Genomic DNA, 27,911 nt, shown 5'->3' with positions numbered 1-27,911 from the left:
TAGACAATTTCTAAAACATTTTTCTTTTAAAAGTGCATCAGAGTCGAGAGGACACTATTAGCTCTGACTTGGACCATGCAGCTATGAGAAGGAACTGGATATGCAGTCCGTCCACCCCACCCTTTATCACCTAGTACGAATCCACGAGGCAAGGCAAGGGTGATGCGCAGACCAATGGACACTACTACTTTCAAACTCTCCAGCTCCAGATGCATGGCACACATGCAAATTCTCAGTGGAATTCAATGGGGACCATCACTCGAAGAAAAACAGTGCAATATATAGTATGCCCATATTCCAACAACATGAAATTAGTTTGTTGCTACAGTAGTTTATTACTTGACTTTCGATTCATTGTATCTGCAGTTCTGGCCCATCACCTGGATTTTGTATAACCACCTTCTGTTCACTCTTTTTCCTCAGCCTATTCCCAGTTGTTGGGTAAGTAAAAGTTTGTTGTTGTTTTATTGGCTAGCTATCTCCTGGTAAAACAAGACAGCCTCCCAATACAGGTATACTAGAAGTTCTTCCAGAGGGCCATTTCACTGTGCTGGGGAGACCCTTATCTCCCAGCTCCTAACTTTGGAAGAAGCTAGTTCTGGCTTCTTCGGAAAAGACCCTGCTGTGATTTTCTGCCTCTTTTCAGTAATCCCTGAAATGACTGTAGAGTTCAAAAACGTCCTCCTGGGTTTCCTCCTAACCTTTAGCTTTTTAGCATCAAGTTTTTCCTTTTTGAGGTGCTTTCCCAAAGTAGGTTTCCTTGTCTGGTGCCTATGGATGGAGAAGACAGAAGATGATTTTTGGGCACAAGAGGAGAGCTTCCTTCTTATCTGCTCCTTTTTTTGCTTTTTAGTTCTGGATGCTTGTTTGCCTGAGGCTACTCTACTTCTTCTCACAAGGCCACAATTGACAGACATGGGTCCTGAAGCCTTTTTGGAAAAACCTGGTTCTCTACTAGTGCCTTCTTTCCTCTTCCACATTGTCTTTGAATTCTCCCTCTCCAACCGTTCGCTCCTGATTGACTTCAAAGGTGTTTTGGCAACCCTGCTATTAATTGGGGTTAATCTAACATCTCCTTCTACCTGAGACTGATGGGAGTTGAAAGGTGAAATGACTACGTGTTTATAGGACTTCTCTGAGTGAACAAATACCGGAAAATCAGACCTTTCTGTGGAAATGGAAGCTCCATCTGTCCTCAGACTTGAATTCATATCATTCCCTTTAATTGGATCTGACAGGAAAGTCGCTGAAGAAGAACTATAGAAGCCTGGCCAATTGAAGGATTTAGATGGTGTACATTCTTTCTGTGTATCAGATAGTTTCTTTGTGTTTGCATCAAGGCTTAGACTCCTAAACAGTTGTCGAACATGGGAGGGCTTTTTGGCTTTTTCTCTAACTGTGCTCTTGGGAGGTGTTTTCAGAATTCGATTTGTCAGTGGGTCATAATACTTAAGAGAACATTGTTTGTATCTGTACCTTACAGAATCCTTGCTGTCTGTGGAGTTGCGATTTCTCCTCATTTTGGGAACATCTATGGGTTTGCCTTTATATTGTTTAATCTCTGGACATGAAAGGACATAAACCACTGTCTTGGGCTGCAGAGGGCTCATAATTTTGGTATATGCTTCAGGAAGCTTGAGGGCACACAGTCTGGTTTTCATGTTTGAAATTCTTTCATTCTCTGACCAAATAATGTTTGCTTTCTGATCCGGTGGATCAGGCTCCTTTCTAATGATTTTTCTTTTTACTATTGGATAGTTCACTAAACTGGTTTGGGTTCCATGGCTGACTTTGACCACTTGGCATCTTGAAGCAAGGCGCCACGTCCTCTTTCTAGGCATTTGAAGTATTTGTGGGTTGCATAGTGTATCAGAGGCCAAAAGATTATCAAAATCAGAACCACCACTTATAGCATCATTAAATTCTGGCAATGCTTTAACTGATGAAGTTTCTGTTCTGTTACCTGTAACAATGTCACTCTTCCTTTCATCTTTCTGCTTCTTCTTTCTCATCCTCTTCCCTGTACAGTTGGCAGAGGGTTCACTGTTGAAATGACAACGGAAACGACCTTCCTTGAAATCACGCACAAGTGCTTCAATTTTTATATCATCTTCATACATTATCTGGGACCACGTCTTTCCCACAAAGGAAGGAGGCACATGAGGCAGAGCTGGAAGAACTGATTCCTCATTATGAATTATTATATCCTGTTTTGCTGCTTCTGTTTGCTCCACTGAACCACCTTTTAGAACAGAACTAAGTTGGGTTCCATAGTTCCTATCTTCCAGGTTTACTTGGACCTCTTTTAGGAATTCTATATCCTTTGTAGCTGCCTTGGGTAGGCCTGCTCCTGAGCAAACAGGTGCCTCACAATCAAAACTCATTTCAGAGCCCTCTAGACTATTGTGATCCAGAAGTGATGAAATATTTAAATAGGAATTACTCTCATCTTTGCAAGACAACTCATTAGGTGGAGCTCCATGGCAGTACTTCAGAATGACTTCTTCAATTATCTCATCTACTGAAGTTTCATCAACCCTGCTCACCTTCATGTCTTTGTATCTTGTTAATTGTGGGGATGCCCCAAAACTTAGTGAGTTGCTAGTACCCACAAGATCCCTGAGACAGAAGTCAGACACCAAAGTTTCATCCTGAGATTGTAAACCACCTAGTTTAAAAAAAGATTGACCTGAGATAATATATGAAGCATTGACTTGGCTGCAGGTAGGACTCTGATGTGAAAATGAAGGGTTTTTTGGGTGGATTGATGCCAGAACAGGATTAGGATTTGTGTTTAATGATCCATCCTTATGGCATACATCCTTCTGCATGTGATCATATCTGCTACTTGGAATCAAATTTGAGGTTGCTGAGCACCTAATATTTTTTGCAATTACAGGGCTAACAGGAGAACCGTGACATAAAGGGGTGCTACGCAAATGGTGAGATATTGGGCTCACAGCTGTAAACTGGCCATCATGGCTACTATTTGCAATCTGAGCACCATCCATTAGTGTATGTTTTTTCTCACTGCTACAGAGGTCCAAAGTTTGCTGGGATATTTCTAAGATGTGTTCCTGTCCCATCTTTAGTTTTTGGATAAATGTCTGTGGCACAGAAATTGACTTTATGCCCTCCTGAGATCTACAAGGAGAAGGGGAGCATGATTTAACAATGGATTCACTGTCTGTGCCAGGCATCTCCCGTATGCTTCTTACCACCTCTTTCTCCTCCTCTTCTGGAAGCAGGAAAACATCCTGGGGAGCCATTGGGGAGATGGGAAATGGCATGTCATCATACGTTGGTCTGGAAAAAACAAACTGTATAAATGTTGTAAATACATATAAAGTTTTTCAAACAAAGGAATTAAGAGTTCCATAACCATTATTAAAGTACAGTGCATTAGGACTAAGAACAAACTCAAATCACTACCTACAGTACTTTACAAAGTAAAGCTTCAAGAAAAGAAAGGAAACAAAGTCAATGTTCCATAAAGCACCCCAAAGAAAGAAGACAAACTGGGCATTTGTCTGATTCCATAAAGCAGGGGTGGGCAAAGTTTTTGGCCTGAGGGCCACATCTGGGTATGGAAATTGTATGGTGGGCCATGAATGCTCACAAAATAGGGGGTAGGGGTGAGGGTTCCGGATGGGGGTGCGGGCTCTACAGTGGGGCAGAAATGAGGAGTTCAGGGTGTGGGAGGGAGCTCCGGGGGGGGCAGTGGGTTGTGGTGCAGGGAGTGGGGTGAGGGCTCCGGCTGGGGGTGCAGGCTCTGGGGTGGGGCCGTGGATGAGGGATTTGGGGTACAGGAGGAGGCTCCATACTGGGATTGAGAGGTTTGGAGGGCGGGGGGGATCGGGGTGGGGGCAGGGAGTTGCGGGGAGGGGGAGGCCTCAGGGGTGCAGACTCCGGGCAGTGCTTACCTCGAGCATCTTCTGGAAGCAGCGGCCTGTCCCCAGCTCTGGCTCCTATGCGGAGGCGCGGCCAGCCAGCTTTGCACGCTGCCCTGTCCACAGGCCCCGCCCCCGCAGCTCCCACTGGCCAGGAACCGTAGCCAATGGGAGGGGCGGGGCTTGGACCAGGGGCAGTGTGCGGAGCCCCATGGCTGCTCCTATGCATAGGAGCCAGAGGGGGGACATGTTTCCTGGGAGCCACGTGGAGTGGGGCAAGCCCCCGACCCCGCTCCCTCGCATGAGCTCAAGGGCCAGATTTAAAGGTCTGACAGGCCGGATGTGGCCCGCGAGCCGTAGTTTGCTCACCCCTGCCATAAGGGATCAGGTAGATATTATTTTCACCCTCTCCTAGCAGGGAGCTTTTCAGAATGGCTAAAGACACATTAGTATCATTATTCTACAAATGATAGCAGAGAAAGGGAAGAGAAAATCTTTTTCTTCTTTTAATCCCATTGATTTATAAAGAACAATTAAGTTATTTTAATGTATAGTTGATCTACTAATCATTCTGCTATACAGAGCTTTATAAGCATCTTTGTACATAAATTCTCTTCTTTTAAAGAGTGGTTCTCTGAAATATGACTGCAAATATCATCATAGGGTTCCACAGAGGGAGCAAATCTGTGGAGTAAGGAGCAAGCATTTCTACCTAGCCACTTTTCATTGTACAGTCTCACCATAAAGATTTACTCCAATACAGACATTAACATGTTTGCTGATCTAAAGTTGGCAGACAAATTCTCAGCGTGAAAGAACTATTGCCTTCAACAGTAAAACATTCGGTTTGGCTATTTTTTCAAAATTATATTTTTATGTAACAATCAAAAATGTTTATATAGCTCAAAAGTGTTTCAATTTTGAAACTAAAAAAGTACATGCCATTAATTCATTAAAAAACAAAGTCTAATTATCCTGTTTAGAAACATGCAATTTCTTTAATCTAAGCATGTACAGTAGTACATACACCTCACCAATAGGTGTGTATACTTCTAATGAATTAACCATTTTATCAATTTTTTTTTAAATCTACTTTTAAAATGCTAAATATGGATCCACGGATCAATCCTTCACTCCTTATAACAGCAAACTCAAGAGTTTTGCCCAAGTAAGGAGTGCATTTGGCCCTTACATGGTCAGCAAGGCCTACTACTAACAAAGGTGCATGTCCAAAAGCAACAAACTTACAGTACTGAAATGCATATCTACCTGGGACACAGTAGAAGATCTAAAGGAACTGGTAATACTGACTAGTTAAGTAATACATATTAATTTGTAATATGCAAAGAGCCTATTTGGAAGGGAGGTAGGCTGGTATGGAGAGACATAAGAGTCTTTGTCCATGCAGGTCTGGCCAGGTTGAAGGCGTACTACACTCTCACAGGCCTTGGGAGGCAAGCCAGTCCTCGCTTACAGACAGCCCCCCAACCTGAAGCAAATACTCACCAGCAACTACACACCACAGAAACACTAACCCAGGAACTAATCCCTGTAACAAACCCCGTTGCCTACTCTGTCCCCATCTCTAGCGACACCATCAGAGGACCCAACCACATCAGCCACACCATCAGAGGCTCATTCACCTGCACATCTACTAATGTGATATATGCCATCATGTGCCAGCAATGCCCCTCTGCCATGTACATTGGCCAAACCGGACAGTCCCTCCGCAAAAGAATAAATGGACACAAATCGGACATCAGGAATGGTAACATACAAAAGCCAGAAGGAGAACACTTCAATCTCCCTGGACATTCAATAATAGATTTAGAAGTAGCCATCCTTCAATAAAAAAAAAAAACTTCAAAAACAGACTTCAAAGAGAAACTGCAGAGCTACAATTCATTTGCAAACTTAACACCATTAATTTGGTCTTGAATAGGGACTGGGAGTGGCTGGCTCACTACAAAAGCAATTTTCCCTCTCTTGGTATTGACACCTCCTCCTCAATTATTAGGCGTGGACTACATCCATCCTGACTGAATTGGCCTTGTCAACACTGGTTCTCCACTTGTAAGGCAAGTCCCTTCTCTTCATGTGCCAGTATATATATTTATGCTTGTATCTGTAATTTTCACTCCATGCATTGGAAGAGGTGTGTGTGTGGGGGGGGCGTTTACCCACGAAAGCTTATGCACAAATAAATCTGTTAGTCTTTAAGATGCCACCAGACTCCTTGTTGCTTTTGTGGATACAGATTAACACAGTTACCCTTCTGATACTTTACACTACTTATGATCTTGTAACCTGTACTGCTCCCCAAGAAATAAATGGATATTTCCATTCCTGGAGCAGATACCTTTTACCATATCAGCTCAGAAATTTGAATACTTGCTATCCAGTGAAAGTTGTCAAGTTATATGGACTGCTGCCTTATTTGTCTGGTCAGCCATAAAAATATGAAAATAATATGTAAAAGTGAGGCTACTTTTGACCAAAAGGAAATCGTGTTCTAATATATTTCTCTTGGTTTTGTATATCATTTTAGTGGTGGTGAAGTTAGGGAAGGGTTAATCTTACATATTAATTTGTATTTCTAAAATTTGTATCTGTTTTTTTGAGTTGTCGATTTAAAATTTGTATCTACTGTATTATGTGCAGTGGCCTATCACGAAAACAGTTTAGTTTTTATTAATGTAGTAACGCAATCTGTAAACTGTGATATATTTATCCTTTTAAAAAAGTCTAGTACTATCAGGATAGTAAATTTGTTTATTTAATATACTGGCTTATAAAGGAAGTAACAGATTTTAAACTTTCATTAGCTTTTTTTAAATTAAAATTACACAACTTTGACAAAGTTAATACATATGTACTACAATTAAATAATGCTAATGAGCATAGTAAAAGTAAGTAAATGGACGGATAGTACTGAGGTTGTAACACAAACCAGCCAAAGTCAGACTATCAAAGTTCACAAAATGTCCTTAACTTACACTATTTTTTCCTCAGAATACAGTGAATTAAACAAATGAATGTCATGGAAACCTTAATGTTGATGTTTGGGTTTTTTGTTCTTTAACTCTGAATTTAAATAAATGTAGGGTGGATAATAGTTCAACCTCACATTCTGTCCTAAACTCACACCATTCTTTCCCCAGGACATCATGAATTAAAGTTTGAATTTTTAATTTCATGAAAACCTAAACATTCTTTAAATATATATTTTTAGTTTTCAGTCTGTGAATGTAAATACAGTGTATGAGGGGGAGGAAAGACCTGGAGAATCTTCTGCATACAAGAGACTGCAGCACTATTCCCAGAAGCACTCCTGGTGCCAAGAATCCCTATCACAGTACTCTGACCTACCAGAGCAATGGGGGAGAACTGTTTATAAAATTTTATTTTGGGGACAGCAAAAACAGAAAAGACAATCTGCCCGCTCCTTCTTGAGCTAGCTCCACTGCATTTGATTGGCAGCACCATGCTGCAGGAAAGCTTAGTGTAATGTTGCAGCGTTGCAGCTAGAGTAGCCTGTGGTTATCAAGCACTTGTGCAAAGAAAGCAAATAATTTCACTCATGTCTTTATATTATAAATAGCTGGACAGGAATAACAGGAATATAAGTGTGTGTCCACACACAACAGAATACACATACGCACACAGGAACTATATGTATATACATGCACTGCACAAGTAATAAATAAATGCAATTTTTCAGATGAACATTCAAGGGTTGTAAATATAAACAAAGTGTTATATGCATTATGTCAACATCATTTCTTTATTCTGAGCTATTCCCTTTATACACGAGGAAACCAATTTCAAACCACAAATTAGTGCTCTACAACACTGGAACATCAGCCGGTTAGAGAGTACCGTGAAATGTTACAGATTTGTGACAGCATCCCACAGTATAGGGATTAATGCATTGTCCCTTTGAAAGAAAACACTGTCAATAGTGTGGAACATTCTTCAGAACTATTCCTCCTTCCATCAATGCAACATGTAAGAAAATCATAATGGCTAAAACATAAAGTAATAAAACACTTTCACTATCTTCTTATAAATAATATATATCAGTTGCCAGGGTGAAATACTATTTTAGTCTTCACTCATTAGGGTGACCTACTCACTGATTCTTGGTTGTTACATGTGAATGATGTGATTACACTAAAACATAAAAGATGTTTGTTTCATCCCAGGAGTTGATTATTATGGAAGCACAGTAGTGGCTTCATAGTTAAGGCTCAGTCAGTATACTGGCTGAGCTTGGCCATTAAATTGCAAAATGACAACTTACAGGTCTTATCTTTAGAGCCCTGCGCGTATACAAAATTTGTATCCGCATCTGATCCGCAAACATGGTCCGTGGATGTAAAGCAGATATCCGAATCAGCTGCTCAAGGGGAACATGACACATCTAGTTAATGTGTTATGCAGTGTGAGTGTGTGTTCATTCATGCATGTCTCTATATTATACACATACACAAATGCTTTGTAGATGTGTAACACATTATCTAAATGTGCCATGTTCCCCTCTAGGGGAACAGACAGTACACATTATATATAAAATGTGCACTGTCTGAGTTAGTGTGTGTATGTGCATACACGTCTGTAAATTATTCACACACACACACACACACATATATATATATATATATATATATATATATTACATAAAAAAAAAAACATTACAAGGAAGGAAGGAAGGAGAGCAAACCAATATGGCTAAATAACAAGGTTCAAGAGGGTATTTAAGCCAAAAAGAGATCCTTCAAAATTTGTAAATCTAACCCTAGTGAAGCCAATAAACAGGAACAGTAGGCAATATACAAGAAAGAAATTAAAAGGGACAAAAAGGATTTTGAAGAGCAAATAGCTGAAGATGTAAAAATAAACAAGAGAGTCTGGAAGTATATTGGAAGCTGGAAGCCTGCAGAAGAATAGGTGGCATGAAAGGCCAGGCCTGAGGAGGGAGGAAGTTGGTTTAAGTCTATGTTTTTAGTTTGGGATTTTGTTGGAGGATTCCAGGGGAGGGTGAATACCGTGAGGCTGTGGGGAGAAGGCCTACTAAAAGGTTACGGTAGGAAGAAGCCCAGGGATAGATATGAATAGACAGATCTTGCCTGCTCACTACAGGATCCCTGGTCTGGAACCCAGAAATGGGAGGGCTTGGGTTTCCTTACTAGCCACCAGGGGAAGGTGGTGTGAAGCACCCCTAATATAAGGGGATAAGGATACTCAAAACCCTGAGCCTAGAGAGCACAAGGCCTACAGGGCTCAGAGTCAAAGCCGAAGACCTTTTGTAAGAGCACTGGATTATTTGTGGGACACTTATCCCAGAAGGGGTTGATTTTAACGTGACCTGGCTGAATTACAAGGAAAGAGACTACCATCAACAGGGGCCACCAGATGGGGAACAAGTCTGCTATGCTACATGCAGCTGCGGGGAGCATGCCAAATGTTGAGTACACTCTTTCACAATTCACAAGTCTATAGAGGACTGAGAGGAGCTTCAGAGAGACTTAAACAAACTAAGTGAATGGGCACCACAATGGCAAATGAAGTTCAATTTTGATAAATGCAAAGTCATGCAAATTGGAAGGGAAAAAATTAAACTACTCAAACACCATATAAGATTCTAAATGAACTGTATCAGCTCAGAAAAGGGACAGCAGATTCACCATAGACAGCTCAATGAAGACCTCTACTCAACACACAGCTGCAGTCAAACAAAGCTAAGCTGTTAGGATGCATATGAAATGGGATGGAGTATAATACAGAAAATATTATTAATGCCGTTATATAAATCAATGATACAGCCTCATCTGGATCACGGATACTGGTCACCCCATCACAAAAAGGATGTTGCAGAATTCAATAGGGTTCTGAGGATGACTGAGGACATGAAAACCTCATATGAAGAGAGACTGAAAAAGTTGGGATCATTTAACTTGAAAAGGAGATGAATAAGGAGATACATAATAAACGTATATAAAATAATAAATGGTCTAGAGAAGGTACATTGGAAGTTTCTATTCTCCCTGCCATGTAGCTCAAGAACAAGGGGATAGAAAATGAAAATAAAGGGCGGGAAATTAAAAATGATAAAATAATACATATTTATGACAGTGGAATTCACTGCCGCGAAAACACTTAGGCCAAGATCATAGAAAGATTCAAAAGAGGACTGGATATTTGTATGAATATTGAGAATTCCCAGATTATAATTAATGACAAAATTACAGGACTTAAGTAAAAAGATGGTTTGTATAGCTATCATCCTTGGAAACTCATCCTAGGATCCAAAAGTCATGTTGGGTTCTTCCTTCTCACACATCATCATCAGTAGTACAAGTTCTGTAAGCCAAATCAGGCCCCAGACATATCCATGCAACCACATTATTTTCACACTGTGCTTTCAATGTTGCCTATACAAGTTCCACGGGTGTAACTGACTGGAACTTTGCAAACAATCTGGTTGATTTTAAAGAATGTATCCACCTCACTCTCTGATCTGAAAGTTAATAATCTGCCATTTTTACATAGTCTCTTTTGAAGAGCACAATTGTACTTAAAGCAATGTACTTATTTCTTTTTCTTCTTTGGGTCACTGCACCCACACCATCTATATTTGGGGCTGTGTTCTTCCACAGCCACTCAACTAATTTTTCCATTATTTCTCCCATCCCACTCTTTTATTTCTGCAACTTAATGGGACCTGCTTCTTTCTACCAAGTACATTTTGTTCCCCAAATGTACTAATCTTGCATTTTCATCAGCTCAAACACATGTCCATTTGGATGTTGCCTTAAAGTTCTTCGTGTATTTTCTTCGTGAGAAAATGGAAAGCATTTTCAAACTAGAACAAGAACTAGTACTTTTTATTTATGCTGATGTGTGCATGTCCCAGTTAATTTGACAAGGACAAGCCTGAAAGATTGTTCTGCCATATCCTCTTCTAATATCAACTTGACCGATTCCTAACAAGACAGACTGACTCCTTACCAGCTCTGTTCTAGCACTTCATCTGAATGTATTATTTGGGGACATAACTTTCTTTTGTAGAGAAAGTTGTCTTAAGGAAGAGCAGAGAGGTTGGCATTAAGGTGCTGGCTCTCTGGAATGTAGAAAGGTGGGTATTAAGGTACAATATTATTGATGTTCTTATACTGTGCCCAACACTGTGGTATCTGAGCACCTACTGAAGACTAAATCAGGAGTGAAGCCTGCTTGGTTTCCTTTCAGCTGGCTAGTCTGATAATCTTACACAAAATACCTTATAGTTAATATAGTTCTAGCAAGTTACACAGAGAGAGAGAGAGAGAGAGAGAGAGAGAGAGAGAGAGAGAGAGAGAGAGAGAGAGAGAGAGAGAGAGAGAACAGTACTATACAAAACCTAAGCATTAAGAAGTACTGAAGAAGCCAGTTGGGATTGTTTATGTAAATATCCCATTACCCTTACAGTTCATACATTCACGTAATAACACTGACATGCAAAAATTCAGTTTACATAATCCACAAATTATCTTAATCATAATCAAAAAGGCATATGTCTGAACTCTTTCAACAAATGCATCAAAAATTTACTGTCAGTCTCGTATGTATTCAGTTGATGTACACGAGGTAAGGTTTGTAAGTGTGTGGTCTGTTAGTTTAATATGGTGCTTGTTTTCATTTAATGTCACATGCCCATATGCTACCATGATGATTATATTAAAATAATTAAATAAAGTGATAAAACAGAAAGATCTGAAATAAATGCAAAGGGAATACATAAAATACTAGCCAATCCTATTCCTTCTTTGTAAATAGTCTTTTCTTTTAAAGTTGCTTCAGTGTGGAAGTTTCTACCTTAAAATGGGAAGAATGTAGTTGAAGTTTTGTATTTCTACAGCTAAGCTGAACCATATATGCATTATACCAACACATAGATAAAACCAAACTGTATGTTATACCTGTTGTCATGGTATCTGTGGGGATGATGTTGCAGAACATCTTGCAGGAAACGCTCCATCAGGGTGGTGGTACCTGTGCGATTCCTGCAGTACATGGTGAAATGTCTGTGCTGGGAACTGAAAACATGCTGAAAAGACAGAAAACAGATCACTAGCTTGGTATCCTGACTGACTCAGGGATCTTTCATTTTCTAAGTTTAAAATTCTCCATGTTGCAATGAAAAATGTTGAAAAAACATTTTTCCTCCTCCTCTAAGTCTTTAAGAACCTCATTCAGGATGGTACTTCAGCATGTGCCTAACTTTAAAGCCAAGGGGTAGTCATTAGGACTACTCATGCACTCAAAGTTAGGCATGTGTTAAGCATCTTGATGAACTGAAGTGTAATTAACAGCTTCCAAAAGTGTGCATACATCTTACAGCATCTGTTGTGCTTGGTACAGAGTCTCTGCAAATGAAGATGGGAAAAATAACTTCTTTACCTTCAGATGTTTAGGAAATATAAACCCATAACCCAACGGGAACACACCTTTAAATTATCTGTAGCCCAATACAGAACCAGATGAAGACAAAACGGATTCCTGCTATTTGATTATCATTGGTCCACAAGACAACACTTTCAGACCATGGTAGAGTTAAAGAACAGGGAAAAGAATATCAAATACTCATGTCCTTAGGATGTGCAGTGCAGTTTATATATTGAACATACTCATACTGCTATCTCATATTACATAGTGATTCTAGGAATGAAGACATTGCCCTTGAAAAAGCTTAATAGGTGCAAAACAAAGCTTAGCAACACAGGCTGAAGAGAACAATCACCCCTCTGCTCCACTCTTTGCACTGGGCTCCCCATTAAACACAGAGCTTATTTCAAGGTCTCTGTCCTTGTCTGGAATGAGTTACCTGACAGACGACCTTTCACTCTACAACTGCTTCGCTCCACATAATGAAACTGTCTACCAACAGTACATGACTGTATCACAAGAGCTGGACCAAGACTATGGAATCCACGGTCACAAAAGAATGGTCACAGGTTTCACCGCTTTCAGAAGTAAATTCACAACTCATTTCTTTCACTTAGCTTTTCTTCAGTCAGTTTCTCTCTCTCTCTCTTTCACACATATATTTTTAAAACCTCCCACAAACTAATCAAGCAACTTCTCCTACAGCCTAAGAAGGAAGGGGGAAAAAAAAAAAAAAAAAAAAAAAAAAAAGAGAGAGAAATGTATATTTCTATTTTTAAAAATCTGGGAGGTGCTCAGATACTACGGTAATTGGAGCCTAATAAGCACATAATATGATAGATTCCTATGATGTAACCATCCATGACAGAAAAAGCTATCAAAATGGTTATGTTCCATTCAGTATTGACTTTAAAAAAAGATGCTCAATATTCGTGATTGACACAGTTGAACAAGCTGGTCAGGCAACACTACCATCTCTTAATATAGGACATGATGATATGAGAATTAGCGAGAGGAAAAACAGATGAAATCAAGCTCCCCATTTCCAATTTCCTACTCTGCTGCAAACGTCTTACCTGTTCAAGATTGCTGTAGTGCACGTGGCAGCAGTTGCAATAGCCTTGTCTATTTTGCACACTGGATAACCCAGGTCCAACCTGCTCTGGCCCTCGTATGCTTACACTGACAGGAGAAAAGTTTACTGATATTACTAGTAGTTTTCAGTGAGAAAAATCAGACTTATAAATCTATTATATTTCAGGTGTTTAATAAAACATTAAGACTTATATTATCAAAAATGTATTTTTTTTCATATTCAAGCATAATCGTTTAGATGGATTCATGGTGCTGAGCTTAAAATCCACTCATGCTGCTGAAGTGTTGAAGTTTTTCCTGAATATCATATGCAAACCTAAAAAGAAAGCCAGTCATGTATATCAAGAATTCACCATGCTCTCTCAAGCACTCATGATATTATGAATACAATTAAAAAAAAAAGAGACTTCCTTCAGAATACTGCAGGGAAGTTTTGCAAAAAGAATGCAGGGGCTACAGAAATTACCATGAGAAAGCACTCTTTCTGCCTTGAAGAACCTATATAACCATGCAGATTCCGGAGGGACCCACAGGTGTTTACAACAAGTTTATAGTCATAACCCCACTATTTATATACGGTATTGGCCAGAGATCATAATTATCAAAATTAAAGAAATAAAGATAATAAGAGATGAAATCATCACCCAAAAATAACTATGAAATGTAACTGGAACTGTAACTTGAAATGTAAGTGCTGACTGCTGTCAGGTCACAAAAGATGTTTTTAATAAAGATATTTTTTAATGAAGCAGATTAAACCAACTCCTGAATATTTTCCATCGTATAAATGTCAAGAAAGTTGATATGATTTAGATTTATATGTCAAAATGACTGCCATGCTGTGGGAAGTGAAAACCATACTTCTCCTGAAGAGTAGGAACACTATTGAGGAGAAAAAACCAAACGAATGCACAGGATGTAGCTGTGTGGGAGCGTGAAAAAATGAAAAAACTGTTTAAAATTAATTCTGTGTTGAATACCCATCTTGCCACTGCAATTTGTGAATATTTGCAGTTCACTTTTAATCTGCAGAAGTGCCATCAAGCACCTTCTAAAGACTTAAACAAGAGAGAGGACAAGGAAGAGAAGGGGAGAAAATGTGGCGAGAAGGGAAGAATGAAGAGAAAGAGTGAAGAGGAGGAAAGGACAGTGTCCGCCAGACAAAAATCTCGACTTATATGTGGTCCACACTATAAAAAAAGTTTGAAAAGCCCTGGTTTAGGGAGTTAAATAATAGGAGAGAGAAAAATCAAGAGATAGAAGTAGGGAAAGATACATTTTCAGAAGAGATTGAAATGAGATGGAGAATTGATGAAGAGAAGCAATATCAGAACACTGGTGCAGCCAGCAGCTGCAGAGGAGGGGTTCTGACAGTGACAGTGGCAAGAATGTGCAGCAAGACACTGAGGCAGCCAGTTCAGAGGGGAATAAAAAGACCTGGTCCCATAAGATAGGCTGCAGTGAGCCCTTGAAGGATTTTAATTAAAAAGGAAAACAATTTTGAACTGAACTGTACAATGAATGGGAAGCCAATGGAGTTGTTTAAAGAGTTTAAGAAAATAACATAAGAACGGCCATACTAAATCAGACCAATGGCCCACCTAGCCTAGTATGCTGTCTTCTGATAGTGGCCAGTGCCAGAGAGAACGAACAGTACATGGCAATTTTGAGTGATCCATCCCCTGTAATCTAGTCCCAATTTCTGGCAGATGGAGTTCTTAGGGACCCCCGGGGCATGGAGTTGCGTCCCTGACCATCTTGGCTAATAGCCATTGATGGACCTATCCTCCATGAACCTATCTAATTCTTTTTTGAACCCAGTTACACTTTTGGCCTTCACAATAACCCCTGCCAACAAGTTCCACAAGTTGACAGAGTTGTGTGAGGAAGTATTTTCTTTTGTTTTAAACCTGCTACCTGTTAACTTCATTGGGTTGACCCCATGGTTCTTGTGTTATATGAAGGGGTAAATAACACTTCACTATTCAGTTTCTCCATACCATTCATGATTTTATAGACCAGTATCATATCTCCACTTAGCTGTCTCTTTTCTAAAATGAAAAATCTCATTCTTTTTAATCTCCCTTAATATGGAAGCTGTTCCATCCCCCTAATCATTTTTGTTGCTCTTCTCTGCACCTTGGCCAATTCTAATGTATCTTTTTTAAGACTGAGTAACCCGAACTGCACGTAGTATTCAAGGTGTGGGCGTACCATGAATTTATATAGTGGCATTATGATATTTTCTGACTTATTATCTATCACTTTCCTAATGCCTCCTAACATTGTTAGTTTTTTTCACTGCTTCTGTAAATTGAGCAGATGTTTACAGAAAACTATCCATTATGACTCCAAGATCTCTTTCTTGAGTGGTAACAGATAATTAAGAAAACATCATTTTATATGTATAATTGGGATTATGTTTTCCAATGTGCATTACTTTCACTTATCAACATTGAATTTTATTTGCCTTTTTGTTACAGTGTCACCAGTTTTGTGTGATCCCTTTGTAACTCTTTGCAGTCAGCTTTGGACTTAACTATCTTGAGTAATTCTGTATCATCTGCAAATTTTGCCACCTCACTTTTCACCTCTTTTTCCAGATAATTTATGAATATGTTGAACAGCACAAGTCCCAGTACAGATTCTTGGAGGACACCGCTACTTACCTCTCTCCATTATGAAGATTGACCATTTATTTCTACCCTTTGTCTCCTATCTTTTAACCTGTTACTGATCCATGAGAGGATGCTCCCTCTTATCCCATGACTGCTTAGTTTGCTTAAGAGCTTTTGGGGAGGAACCTTCTCAAAGGCTTTCTGAAAGTCCAAGTACACTATGTTCACTGGATCACCTTTGTCCACATGCTTGTTGACCACCTCAAAGAATTCTAATAGATTGGTAAGGCGTGCTTTCCCTTTACAAAAACCATGTTGACTCTTCACCATCATATTTATCTATGTATCTGATAATTCTGTTCTTTACTACAGCTTCAACCAACTTGCCTAGTACTGATGTTCAGCTTACCAGCCCATAATGGCCAAAATAACCTCCAGAACCTTTAAAAAAAAATCTGTTACATTAGATATCCACCAGCCATCTGGTGCAGAGGCTGCTTTAAGCAATAGGTTACATATCACAGTTAGTAGTTTTGCAATTTTATATTTGAGTTCATTCAGAACTCTTAGGTGAATATCATCTGTCCCTGGTAACTTATTACTGCTTAATTTATCAATTTGTTCCAAAAACCCCTCTATTGACACCTCAGCCTGGGACAGTTTCTTGGATATATCACCTAAAAAGAATGGCTTAGGTATGGGGATCTCCCCCACATCCTGTATTGTGAAGAGGGGTGGAAAGAAATCATTTAGCTTCCCTGCAATGGCTTTGTCTTCCTTGAGTGCTCCTTTAGCACCTCGTCCAGTAACTCCATTGATGGTTTGGCAAACTTCCAGCTTCTGATGCACTCAAACAAAAATTCGCTGTTACTTTTTGTCTCTTTAGCTAGAACTTGAAGTGTGACTTTCTCGGCCCGCCTTAGTATAATTTTACACTTTCTTTGCCAGAGTTTATACTCCTTTCTATTTTCCTCACCAGGATCTGACTTCCAATTTTCAAAAAGATATCTTTTTGACTCTAACCGCCTCTTTTCCTCTGCTGTTTAGCCATGATTGCATTTTTGATCCTCTTACTGTTATCTGGGGTAAACATTTAGTCTCAGCTCTATTATGGTGTTTTTAAATATTTGCCATGCAGTTTGCAAGCATTTCATCCTTGTGACTGCTCCTTTTAATTTCCATTAAACTAGCTACTCCCTTTTTTGTAGTCCCCCTTTTTGAGGTTAAATGCCACCTTGGTGGGTTTTTTGGGCATTTCCCCCTCCTACACAGAGGTTTAATTTAATTACATTACAGTCACTATTACCGAGTGGTTCAGCTAGATTTACCTCTTGACCAGATCCTGTGCACCACTTAGGACTAAATCAAGAATTACCTTTCCCCTTATGGGTTCCAGGACAAGTTGCTCCAAGAAGCAGTCATTAATGGTCGTAGAAATTTTATCTCTGTATCCCTTTCTGAGATGACATAAACCCAGTCAATATTAGGAGAGCCGAAATCCCCCATTATTGTGTTTTCTGCCTTTGTAGCCTCTCTAATCTCCCTCAGCATTTCACAATCACGGTCATCATCCTGGTCAGGTGGTCGGTAGTATGGTCCTACTCCTATTGTTCAAGCATGGAATTGCCATCTATAGAGATTTTATGGTAATTTAGTTCATTCAAGATTTTTGCTTTATTTGACTTTATGCCTTATTTCACAAAGTGCCACTCCTCCACCAGCACAACTTACTCTGACATTCCTAAATATTTTGTACCCTGATATTACCATGTCCCATTGTTCATTCTCATTCCATCAAGTTTCTGTGATGCTCAATATTCTTTTAATGCCAGGCACACTAGTTCATCCAGCCTAGTGTTCAGCTTCTAGCATATGTATATAAGCACTTGTACATTTTGTCAATATTCAGTTGCTTGCCTTCATTTGTTATATTTAAATGGGACTCTGATGTTTGACTGTTCCTCACTTGCTTCTACCTGTACTTTACCCAGCTTCTTTCCTATCCTCTTTACTAGTACACAGAGTTTCTCCTTTAATAAACTCATCCCTTAGGGATTTCTCTGCCTGAATCGCATGCACCTCTGCACCTGTCATCTTTCCCCCAGTCCTTAGTTTAAAAAATCCTCTACAACCTTTTTAATTTTACATGCCAGCAATCTGGTTCCATTTTGGTTTAGGTGGAGCTCATCCTGCCTGCACAGGCTTCTCCTTTACCAAAAGGTTCCCCAGTTCCTAATAAACCTAAAACCTGCCTCCCTACACCATCATCTCATCCACACATTGAGACCCTAAAGTCCTGCCTGTCTTTCTGGCCCCGTGTGTGGAACTGGAAGGATTTGAGAGCATGCTATCGAAGAGATCCTGGACTTTACTCTCTTACCTAGCAGCTTAAATTTGGCCTACGAGAGAGCTCTCCAACCTTTCCCTATGTAACTAGTACCTACATTTACCATGACCACGTGCTGGAGAAAAGAAGCTGGGATTTGGGGAGGCCACAGAGAAGGAAACAACAATAATCCAAGCAAAAGAAAATGAAGGCCTGGATAAGCACTGAAGCCGAGGTAATGATATGCACAGGCAGCCCTGCAGAAGAAGTGACAGACAGATCTACAGACCTGAGAGATACGGGAACAGAGAGCACAGAGTCAGCAATGATGCAACAGTTTTGAACAGAGGAGACAGATGGGAGGTCTGAGCTGAAAATGGAGACAGAAGAGATGTAGCTGTACTTGAGAATTAAACTGAAAAGGAGACTAGAGAGAATGAGAGCAGAAAAAGGATGACAAAAGCTAGGGATGGGAGGGAGGGAAGAGCAAGGGAGACAAAAGTAGCAGCAAAAGAGAGATATTTTTTAACTTCAGAAATGAAACAACTCCATCCCAGCAATATCAGCATTTCTATATAAAGTTCTTATTAGGAAGTACTTTTAAAAAAAATCAAGAATCTTTTTAATGTAGCCACAGGTAAATGCCATCAAAACCCAAGGCCAGTCTACATGATTATTTTTTAATAAAAAGAGAGGGTAACAGGAATTGAAGTCACATTTAAACCTTCTGCTAATCTTGAAAAACGACTTTGGGCTAGTTGGCTGCTGGGTTTTTTTCAGGTTCTCTGGAATTCTGAAGTCAAAAATGAAATTTTTGACCTTCAATCTCACTGCTGATATTAATGAGGGGTCAAAGGGCACAACTGCAATGTATGTGTTTAATGATACCTACACACAGGATAAAGAGACCATTAACCCTACAGTTGAAAATACTGCCTTATCGTCAGTTTTATTGGGTCAAATTTAATGTCAAAAGCTAGATTCTCCCTAGTTTATTTAGTGTAAGCAATAAAGTTTGATGCTAATTATATCATCTAACTCACCTGCTACTGCTCTCCTGTCGTAGGGATCCTTCGATACCTCGTCTTTCTATACCTGTTTTTTTTTAAAAAAAAAAAAAAAGCAAAGATAGAAAACCAGGCAGAAGAAATCAGAACTGGTCATTGTTACCTATGCACTAAATTGTCAGTGTCAAAAATAATGTGTTTTATAGGACGACAAAAGTAGAATTGATTAAATTTAGGAAAACTTGCATTTATACAGAATCAGTCACCCCCAAAGAGCTGCATAAACTATAAGCCTTATCTTTTTACAGTTGACATCATTGGAATTTTTCTATTGAATTAATCGGGACCAAGGTTAGGCCTTGTATGCTGAAATCACTTCACCTGTCACAATAATGCAGTCACCTCTGGGGTAAAACGCAGCAGCTGTTTAACAGTTCACTATAAAACAATTCATTGCACCTACAAGGAAGTTGAATTAATCATTTAAACGGTCTTTCGTCTATCCTTGACATCTAGGATTCTATGAATTTAGAACAGGAATTGACAAAACTACTAACCCAACTAAAACAACAATGGGCATTGACATATATTTTTAGTTAACATAGATGCTTTTTTTGTGTTTTGAATGTCAGTATTTTTGTTTTAATAATTAAGTTGCTTACCTTGTGCTGAAGAAGCAGAAGCTTCATCAGTTGGCTTGCTCCTGTCAAACATCTATAAACCAAATACAAAAAACATTGAAAACAAATATGAAAAGCATAGTCTTGGCTTTTACCCCATTCTCAATGTCAGCATGGCTGAGCCCCAAGAAAATGACAACACTGTGAAAACACAATACTGTTTTAGATAAGGATTATAATTTAATATCAACTGAATCTTCATGATCAAAACAAATTCCTGTTTCATTAGATTATTCTATAAATGCCACATACTATCCACTATCCAAGGGCCCAGTCATTGTATGAAGACTTCTTAATCAACCCAAACCTAGAGAGCTGCAGATGCGGGCTTTGCATGCAGCAGGCCAGATTAGTCAGAAGACAATTATCTGCCAGGGAAGCAAAAAACCACCCCCAAAAATCTAGTGCTTTGGTCATTGTGACAGTGCACACTCACCTCTTGTGAGCGCCTCCTGATGGGTGAGCATGAACCTGCACTCTCTCTTTTTTTGTGGTGCCCCCTGTTGGCTGTTGCCCTTGTCAGGCAGGTCTTCAGTGACTCCAGCTAAGTCACACAGTCAAACACATGAACGAACACTTCTTCTGGGGTAAAAGGTCCAACAGGGCCTGTCCCTGTGCCCTTGGTAATGTCTCCAGCCCTGTCTCTGGTCTCAGTTCTCAGCCCCTTCTGGGCTAGCTTTAAGTCCGTCTCTACCCTGTTATAGAGTAGTGCCCCCAGGACAACTTCCCTGGAGACTCTAAGTCCTGCCTTTCACTTGGGCTTTTAAATGAAACTTGACCCCTTCTTGGGGCTGTGGCCACTCTGCCAGTGGGCGGAGGGGGGATCTGTGCCCACACACTATTCTGGGTCCTGACCCAGGGTCCCTCTAAATAGCAGCCACATGGTACTCCCTGTAATAGTTGCTGCTTTTATTCCCTGGGCCACTTCTCACATAGCCGCTTCTACTTTACCATTACCCCAGGGCTAAAATTCTCTGTCTGTTCCCTGCTTAAGTAGGGTCTCTTTCAGGCCTCCTCACTTGGAGAGTTTCACAGCCTTCCAAGTCTGCCTCACCCTTTTGGTCCCAGCCAGCAACTGAGCTGCTCACACCCTGCAGCTTCTTTTAGCTGACACTCCTCCATTCTGATTGGCTGCTTCCCTGCAGCCACTCTAGGCAGGCCTGGAGGACCCACCTTCACTGCTCCTTTCTGGGACAGGGTGTGATAGGACTGTAAGGCCTCCAGCACACCCCGTCACAGTCACAAACTGGGCAGTTTTAAATTGTATAAATCTTTCTCCTTTTACTAAAGATTTCTATGGAGAGGAACATTTGCACTTTGGTTTTGTACATTAGATCAGGAAATGTCTCCTCCTTCCATAATAGATAAACATTATCCTATCCAGATCTTAAACTACATTAGTAGGTCTATGCAATGTCCCTGCCGAATTCATTTAATGGCTTAATGGCTTCAGCTACACTTAAAACACAGACCAAAAACCTATATAGTAGAAGCCATGAATGAAATGGAACAAATATGATAACCATCCAGGCTGGAAAAGCCATCTTTATTGCTCAGCATTATCTCCTGATGCACAAGCTGATCTAGACAGAAGCATGGCACTGCAAAAACATCCAACTTCATGTTTTGGTGTCAGGGAATACAAAAGAGCTCCAAAGTGTCCCACATTAGCTTTACAATGCTGCAATTGAAACTTTAAATAATCTTTCAGGTACTAACCTTGGTGTTGCCAACCTTTGGCCCCCACCAAAAGCTGATTTCAAGGCTGTCGAACACTAGATCTCAGACAGGAGGCCATTTTCTGCACAGGACACTCACCCACTCTCATCTCCACTGGCAACCTGGTAATAATGAAATTAAGGATCTTTTTAGCTAGTTACTGATGTGTTTGTTCTATATTCTAAAGGAGAAAAGGTTTCAGTCTACATAGAATCGATCTGCCAGCAAGTTGGTCCACAAGATGGACAACGCTCTTTTTAAAGCAGCCAATTAACATTTTTGTTTAAGAAATTAATTTTGACAGAGATTCCTTACTAAACTTTGACAGCTTTTTATATATTCCTTAGCATTCCCAGCACTTTCCCGTATGATGATCTCACTCCTCTTCTCATAGTCCCTATTCAACATATACTATTAGGATGTTAATGTTCATGCATTTAAATGTCTATCAGTAAATGAAATTCAATTCCTAAATATAAAGCAAATTATGTCTTGAGATGATTGTTATGGATAAAGCCAACAACATGCTTTGAAGAATCACTTCTTCTGCTCATATTGTGTAAACCAGCTAGATTAGTAAATTAACTGGCCCTCTCACTGCACTTTATATGTTCAAAGCACTTTGTAAGTGTTATTAAATTAACCATTTTAACACCAGGGTGAGGTATTTAGCCCCATGTTACAAATGGGGAAACAGTGGCAGAGAGAGTTATTTGCCTATGGACACAGAAAAAGCATCAAAGCCAAGCTCAAGACTTGCTGATTCCCAGAACTGTGCTCAGCTCACTAGGCCAGTTATATATTTGACTGCAGCATGACAAGCTCTTGATTTCAAACCTACTTTATATATATAGATCTTTTTGCTCTCATGAAAACTGTATAAGGATCACTTTAAATTTGCGCATTTTTTCTCTCTTGCCCCCTCCCCCATTCTCTGTTCTTACAATTGGAGGAGATGCATCTACACTCCAATAAGAAACCTGTACCATTACACATTTTATATAGAGGCTCTTTAGTCTACAAGGATTTTTTTTTCCCTCTCACTGTTCTGTATATATTGAGTATCTTCCCTCTGTTTGGGCATCATCCATGCAACTTTTTCCGCACATTTGTTAATGTGCTTGTGATTTTTTTAATTGCACTCAAAAGTGAGCTGATAATAGCCTTGTCTAAAGCCAGTACAGGGTGGGCAGGCACAGCAATAAAAAAGTGCCTTAATTCGGACTTCAGTTAGTCTTGTTAATGAGCATGATCCTGCACTAATAAAACCAATAGCTTTGCCACTGGCTTCAGTAGGTATAGGATCAAGCCCGAATATTGTCTTCGGACATTCTTGAGCAAACAAATAATGTGACTATCATGAGTGAGTGCAGTGATAGTTTTGTATCCAGGGTCATTCATCCCTACATATAATTATGCACGTTACACATGTAGACCCTAATCTTGCAAAGAATTCAACACATGCTTAATAGGGTTGGCTTGAATTCCAGTTTGCAAAAAGTGTCAAGGTTTTGATGTCTAATTTCATTCTATATTGGAACAAAAACTAGACCCTTCAAAATTTGTTGCACAGAAAGACCTACCCCAGAATAGCAATTAGCCCAGTGTTTAGAGCACACGGCTGGATATGGAAGACTCAAATTCAAGTTCCCTCTCTGAATCAGCCAGAGCAGAGACTTAAGCCTGGGTTTCCCACAGGTGAGTGCCCTAACCACTGGGCTTTTGGCTATTCTGGGAGAGTCAATCTCTCTTTCTCTCTCTGACCAGAAATTCCATTGTGGACCTGAGAAACCTTCCCAAGAAATTTTCATCTAGATACAGTTCCGCAAAGTTTCAATGAATTGGCATTTTCCGACAAAAAAAATTCATCAAAAAATTCCAGACCAGCTCTAATGCTTAACTTTAAGTAACACCATTGAAGTCAACATACATAAAAGAGCAGGATTAGGCCTTAGGTATACTGAGTTAAGTCCAGTGTGGCTCTTATCTCTCACTTTTCACGCTGCAAGGGAGTGTCATGGACCAGATGTTCTCACTCACAAAGGGTAGGGTGTAAATTTGTAAGGCCTCAAGCACCCCTAATAGCGGTCAGAGAAATATCAGTTTCAGAGGAGATTGTTTGCCAAGATTCTGCTGTATATAGTTGAAGCATGAGAGACAAATATATCCCTAAGACAAGAAAAATGTTTAAGGATATTGATAGGCAAATTAAAACACTTAAACCCTGATTGCTTACCACCGTCCTAAAGGCTGAAAGTATGCTCAGGTCTCAGTTCAGTAGAGCAAGGGAAAGCTCGTGCTTAGATGCCTTGCGTGGCCCCTAAACAAAATCTAGACACGGGGAAAGGAGCACAAATCCTCATGCGTTTGGTAATGCAGTCTCATTTAATTTCTAATTTAGCTAAATCAAAAGGTATTTCTTCATTTGATCTATATTTTTATAATAGGTTCTTTTATCCACAGACTTTGTAAGAACAACTCTTGTTCAGTTAAGGAATCTCTAAACTTGAAATAGCTCAATGTAATTGTAGTACAATAATACCAATTACTGCTTAAAAATAAATTACATGTGTATAATTTTCCTTTAAAATAGTATTTCAACATTGTAAAAAAACTGTATTATGTTGCAAACATAGTAATGACTGGCATCAACTGAGAATGGTTGATTTGGCAGACTTATAACCCATAGGGCTACTGTAGCTGTCTCTTGCAGTTAGAGAGAGAGATTTCTTGTTTAGTTTTATTGAATTACATGGCACACAGCAGTCACTGAGCATGAAGAACTGTACGGAGTCCTGAACAAGTGGAGCTAATGAGACCTGACAGGAGACCAAAAGAAAGATGACCATAAGGCAAGAAAAAATATTTTTTTTTTTTAAAAAGTCAGCACTTTCATTTCGATAGCACATGAAAATGTCATAGGCATCAAAGAAACTCTGGAGACTCCTTTCAGCCTTCCCCTGCAACAGATAAATTAGAAACAAAAAGGGGCAAAGGGGAGATGATGATCAAAATGACTGACGAGGGAGGAAGTGTTGTATACATCAAGAATATATACACTTGTTCTGAAGTCCAGAAGGTGGGTGAGAGGCAGATCAGATGAAAGTCTCTGGGTGAAGATAAAAAAGTGACAAAACAGGGGTGATGTCATGGTAGGCGGGTCTATGATAGACCATCAAATCAGGAGGAGAAAATGGATAAGGCACTTTTAGCACACACAACAGAAATATCCAAAATGCAAGACCTGGTAGTAATGGGGGACTTCAACTATCCAGACATGTGTTGGAAAAATAATATGCCAAAACACAAAATGTCCAGTAAGTTCTTATAATGTGTTGGGGACGACTTTGTGTTTCAGAAGATAGAGGAAATTACTTGGGGACAGCGATTTTAGACTTGATTCTGACTAACAGGGAGGAATTGGTTGTGAATCTGAAGGCTGAAAACAATGTGGGTGGAAGTGATAATAAAATGATAGAGTTCATAATTCTAAGAAAAGGAAAGAGTGAGAGCAGCAGAATAATGACAATGGACTTCAATAAAGCAGATTTTAAGAAACTCAGAGAACAGGTTCCATAGGAAGGGAGGGATAGCTCAGTGGTTTGAGCATTGGCCTGCTAAATCCAGGGTTGTGAGTTCAATCCTTGAGGGGGCCACTTAGGGATATGGGGCAAAATCAGTACTTGGTCCTGCTAGTGAAGGCAGGGGGCTGGACTCGATGACCTTTCAAGGTCCCTTCCAGTTCTAGGAGATAGGATATCTCTCCATTAATTAAATTAATTAAAATCTAAGGGGAAAAAAGAAATTCAGGAGAACGGGCAGTTTCTCAAAGAGACAATATTAAAGGTGCAACAGCAAACTACCCCAATTCAAAGGAAAGGCATGAAGAATAATGAGGCTAATATGGTTCCACCAGGAATTCTTTAATGACTTGAAAATCAAAAAGGAATCTGACAGAAAGTGGAAACATGGACAAACTGCTAAGGACAAGTACAGCAAAACAGCACAAACATGGAGGGACAAAATCAGAAAAGCTAAGACACAAAATGAGTTACAAATAGCAAAGGGGCATAAAAGGCAAAAAGAACAGGTTCTATAAAGACTTTAGGAGCAAAAAAAAAAAAATATATGAGGGAAAGTGTAGGTCCTCCACTCAGAGGGAAAGAGAGCTAACAACGGATAACACCAAGAAAGCTGAGGTGTCAGAATGTCTATTTTGCTTCAGTCTTCACTAAAATGGCAAATTGTGACCAGATTTTTAACACAATTAATATTAACAACAAGGGAGAAGGAACACAAGCCAAAATAGGGAAAGAAAAGGTTGTAGACTATTTACATAGATAAGTTAGATGTATTCAAGTTGGCAGGACCTCACAAAATTCAATCTAGGATACTGAAGGAACTAGCTGAAGTAATCTTGGAACCGTTACCAATTATCTTTCAGAATACATGGAGTACAGGTGAAGTCCCGGAGAACTAGAGAAGGGCAAACATAGTACCTTATCTTTAAAAAGGGGAACAAAGAGGACCTGAGGAGTTATAGACCAGTCAGCCGAACTTTGATATCTCAAAAGATACCGGAACAAATGATTAAACCAGTGGTTCTTAACCTGGGGTGCACGCACTCCTGGGGGGTGCGAGACATGCCAGATTAAGCTCCCCCGTCGACTGCGCTACCGCCGCTCTCGCTGGTGGAGTTCCGGAGTCAACGGGGAGCACGTTCGTGTCTTAACGAGACACGATATATCGATCCCCGCTAGATCGATTACTACCCGCTGATCCGGCGGGTAGTGAAGACGTACCCTAAGTGCCCCTAGCTCAGGACAGAGCATACCTACAGTGACGTTTGAGGGCAGGCAAGTGAGGTGCAGCAATCCAGATAACAGAAATTCCTCACGGGGTAATGGCCTCCAGTTCCACCCTGGCCACTGCCAGTCCCAATTTCAGAGCCCACGAGTCTCTTCCACACTCCCGTGAGGCTGCTGGGTACGTTACCAGCGAGATTTGCCGCTCGGGGCGTGGGCTGCCCACATGCACATTCACGGGACCAGCCCCACGCTGGGGGTTAGACCTCCGGTGATGCCCTTTCCCTTCCCGCCCCTTTTAATTCCCTCTGCTTCGCGTCCCAAATCGCAGCCTCAGAAGATGCCCTGCCACGCGTGGGACGGCCCCACCGGGATGTCGTGGTGGGGTTTAGACAGGGACCCACGTCCCCTGCCCCATGTCCTACGCCAGCAGCACCACCATGAAATGGCCAACACCAGGCCGGCCCCCACGGGGCCCGCCCCCCGCCGGTCCCCCTCGCCCCGCCCCCCATTCCCTGGCCACACGCCGGCGGGGCAGGTAACGGGAAGCCGTGGCACACGGGGGCACCGTTACTTTTCGGCCCGCACGAGCCGAGGGGGGCGCGCGCGCACCTGCACACGCGGGATGGCGCGCAAGCCGTTGTTTTGTAAACAGCGATGAAGCCCCGCCCCCAGCGTGCGCGCGACTGCAGCGGCTGCCCCGGCTCCAGCCCCGGCGGCGGCTCCCGCCCAAGCCCTCCCGGCAGTGGCTTTTCTGGTCCCGCTGTATCGGCGGCCAGCGAACCGGCCTACCGGTCGCCACCCTCCCCAACAGCCCAGTCTCACCTCAGTCGCTTCCCCTTTTTCCCTTCCGTGCTCCAGGACGGGAGCCACCTCCACTTCCTGTTCCGGGTTATTGCCCCAGCATGACTCTTGTTTCCATGGGCCCTCTATTGGGCGGCTCAGGCGGGGCCTGGTGGGCGAGCGAGGCCCATCACTGCCCCAAGGGCCAGGTCTAGGTAAGCAGAGTCTGGATGAGTTCTCCCATGACATCTAGTGGTGAGCTGTGGAAAAAGACTTCAGAAGCTGATCTCATTTGCATGGACACACCCACCCTGCCCAGGTGCACAGCTGGATGGGCTTGCTTGCCCAAATGATCACTTATTGGGGCAGGAGTAATAAAGGGTTGTTATCCTTGTTGTGTGACCTAAGGGCAGAAGAACTGTACCTAGCATAGGCCAATGGTGGGACTCACCCTCAACTAAACAGCGCTTGCTAGGCAGGGGACATGGGTTCCAAAGTCCAATGAGTTGAGAGAAGGGGGGGGGAGGTATGTGTATGTAGTGATATGGGCCCCAGTGACTT

General features: G+C 40.9%; 1 protein-coding gene across 1 annotated transcript; it reads right to left on the bottom strand.

Moving 5' to 3' along the window:
• Positions 1-542: 542 nt before the first annotated feature.
• On the bottom strand, positions 543-27,525 carry ZDBF2 (zinc finger DBF-type containing 2). The gene is made up of 7 exons (XM_065412990.1): positions 27,393-27,525; positions 21,763-21,884; positions 20,026-20,077; positions 19,400-19,451; positions 13,394-13,499; positions 11,852-11,979; positions 543-3,306 (listed from the first exon to the last, which is right to left on the bottom strand). Exons 3-7 carry the CDS (start codon positions 20,075-20,077, stop codon positions 543-545), a joined length of 3,102 nt encoding a protein of 1,033 aa, XP_065269062.1. The 5' UTR covers positions 21,763-21,884; positions 27,393-27,525.
• Between the last annotated feature and the right edge of the window lie 386 nt (positions 27,526-27,911).

The sequence above is a fragment of the Emys orbicularis genome, chromosome 11 (assembly GCF_028017835.1).
Source record: "Emys orbicularis isolate rEmyOrb1 chromosome 11, rEmyOrb1.hap1, whole genome shotgun sequence".
NCBI lineage: Eukaryota > Metazoa > Chordata > Testudines > Emydidae > Emys > Emys orbicularis.
This window is presented reverse-complemented; position numbering and strand designations above follow the sequence as displayed.

Coding starts and splice junctions, on each gene's coding strand:
- ZDBF2 (XM_065412990.1), bottom strand. CDS start 20,077: ATGTTTGACAGGAGCAAGCCAACTGATGAAGCTTCTGCTTCTTCAGCA. Junction 13,500..19,399: donor CGACAGGAGAGCAGTAGCAG/GTGAGTTAGATG, acceptor TTCTCCTGTCAG/TGTAAGCATACGAGGGCCAG. Junction 3,307..11,851: donor CACAGATACCATGACAACAG/GTATAACATACA, acceptor TGTTTTTTCCAG/ACCAACGTATGATGACATGC.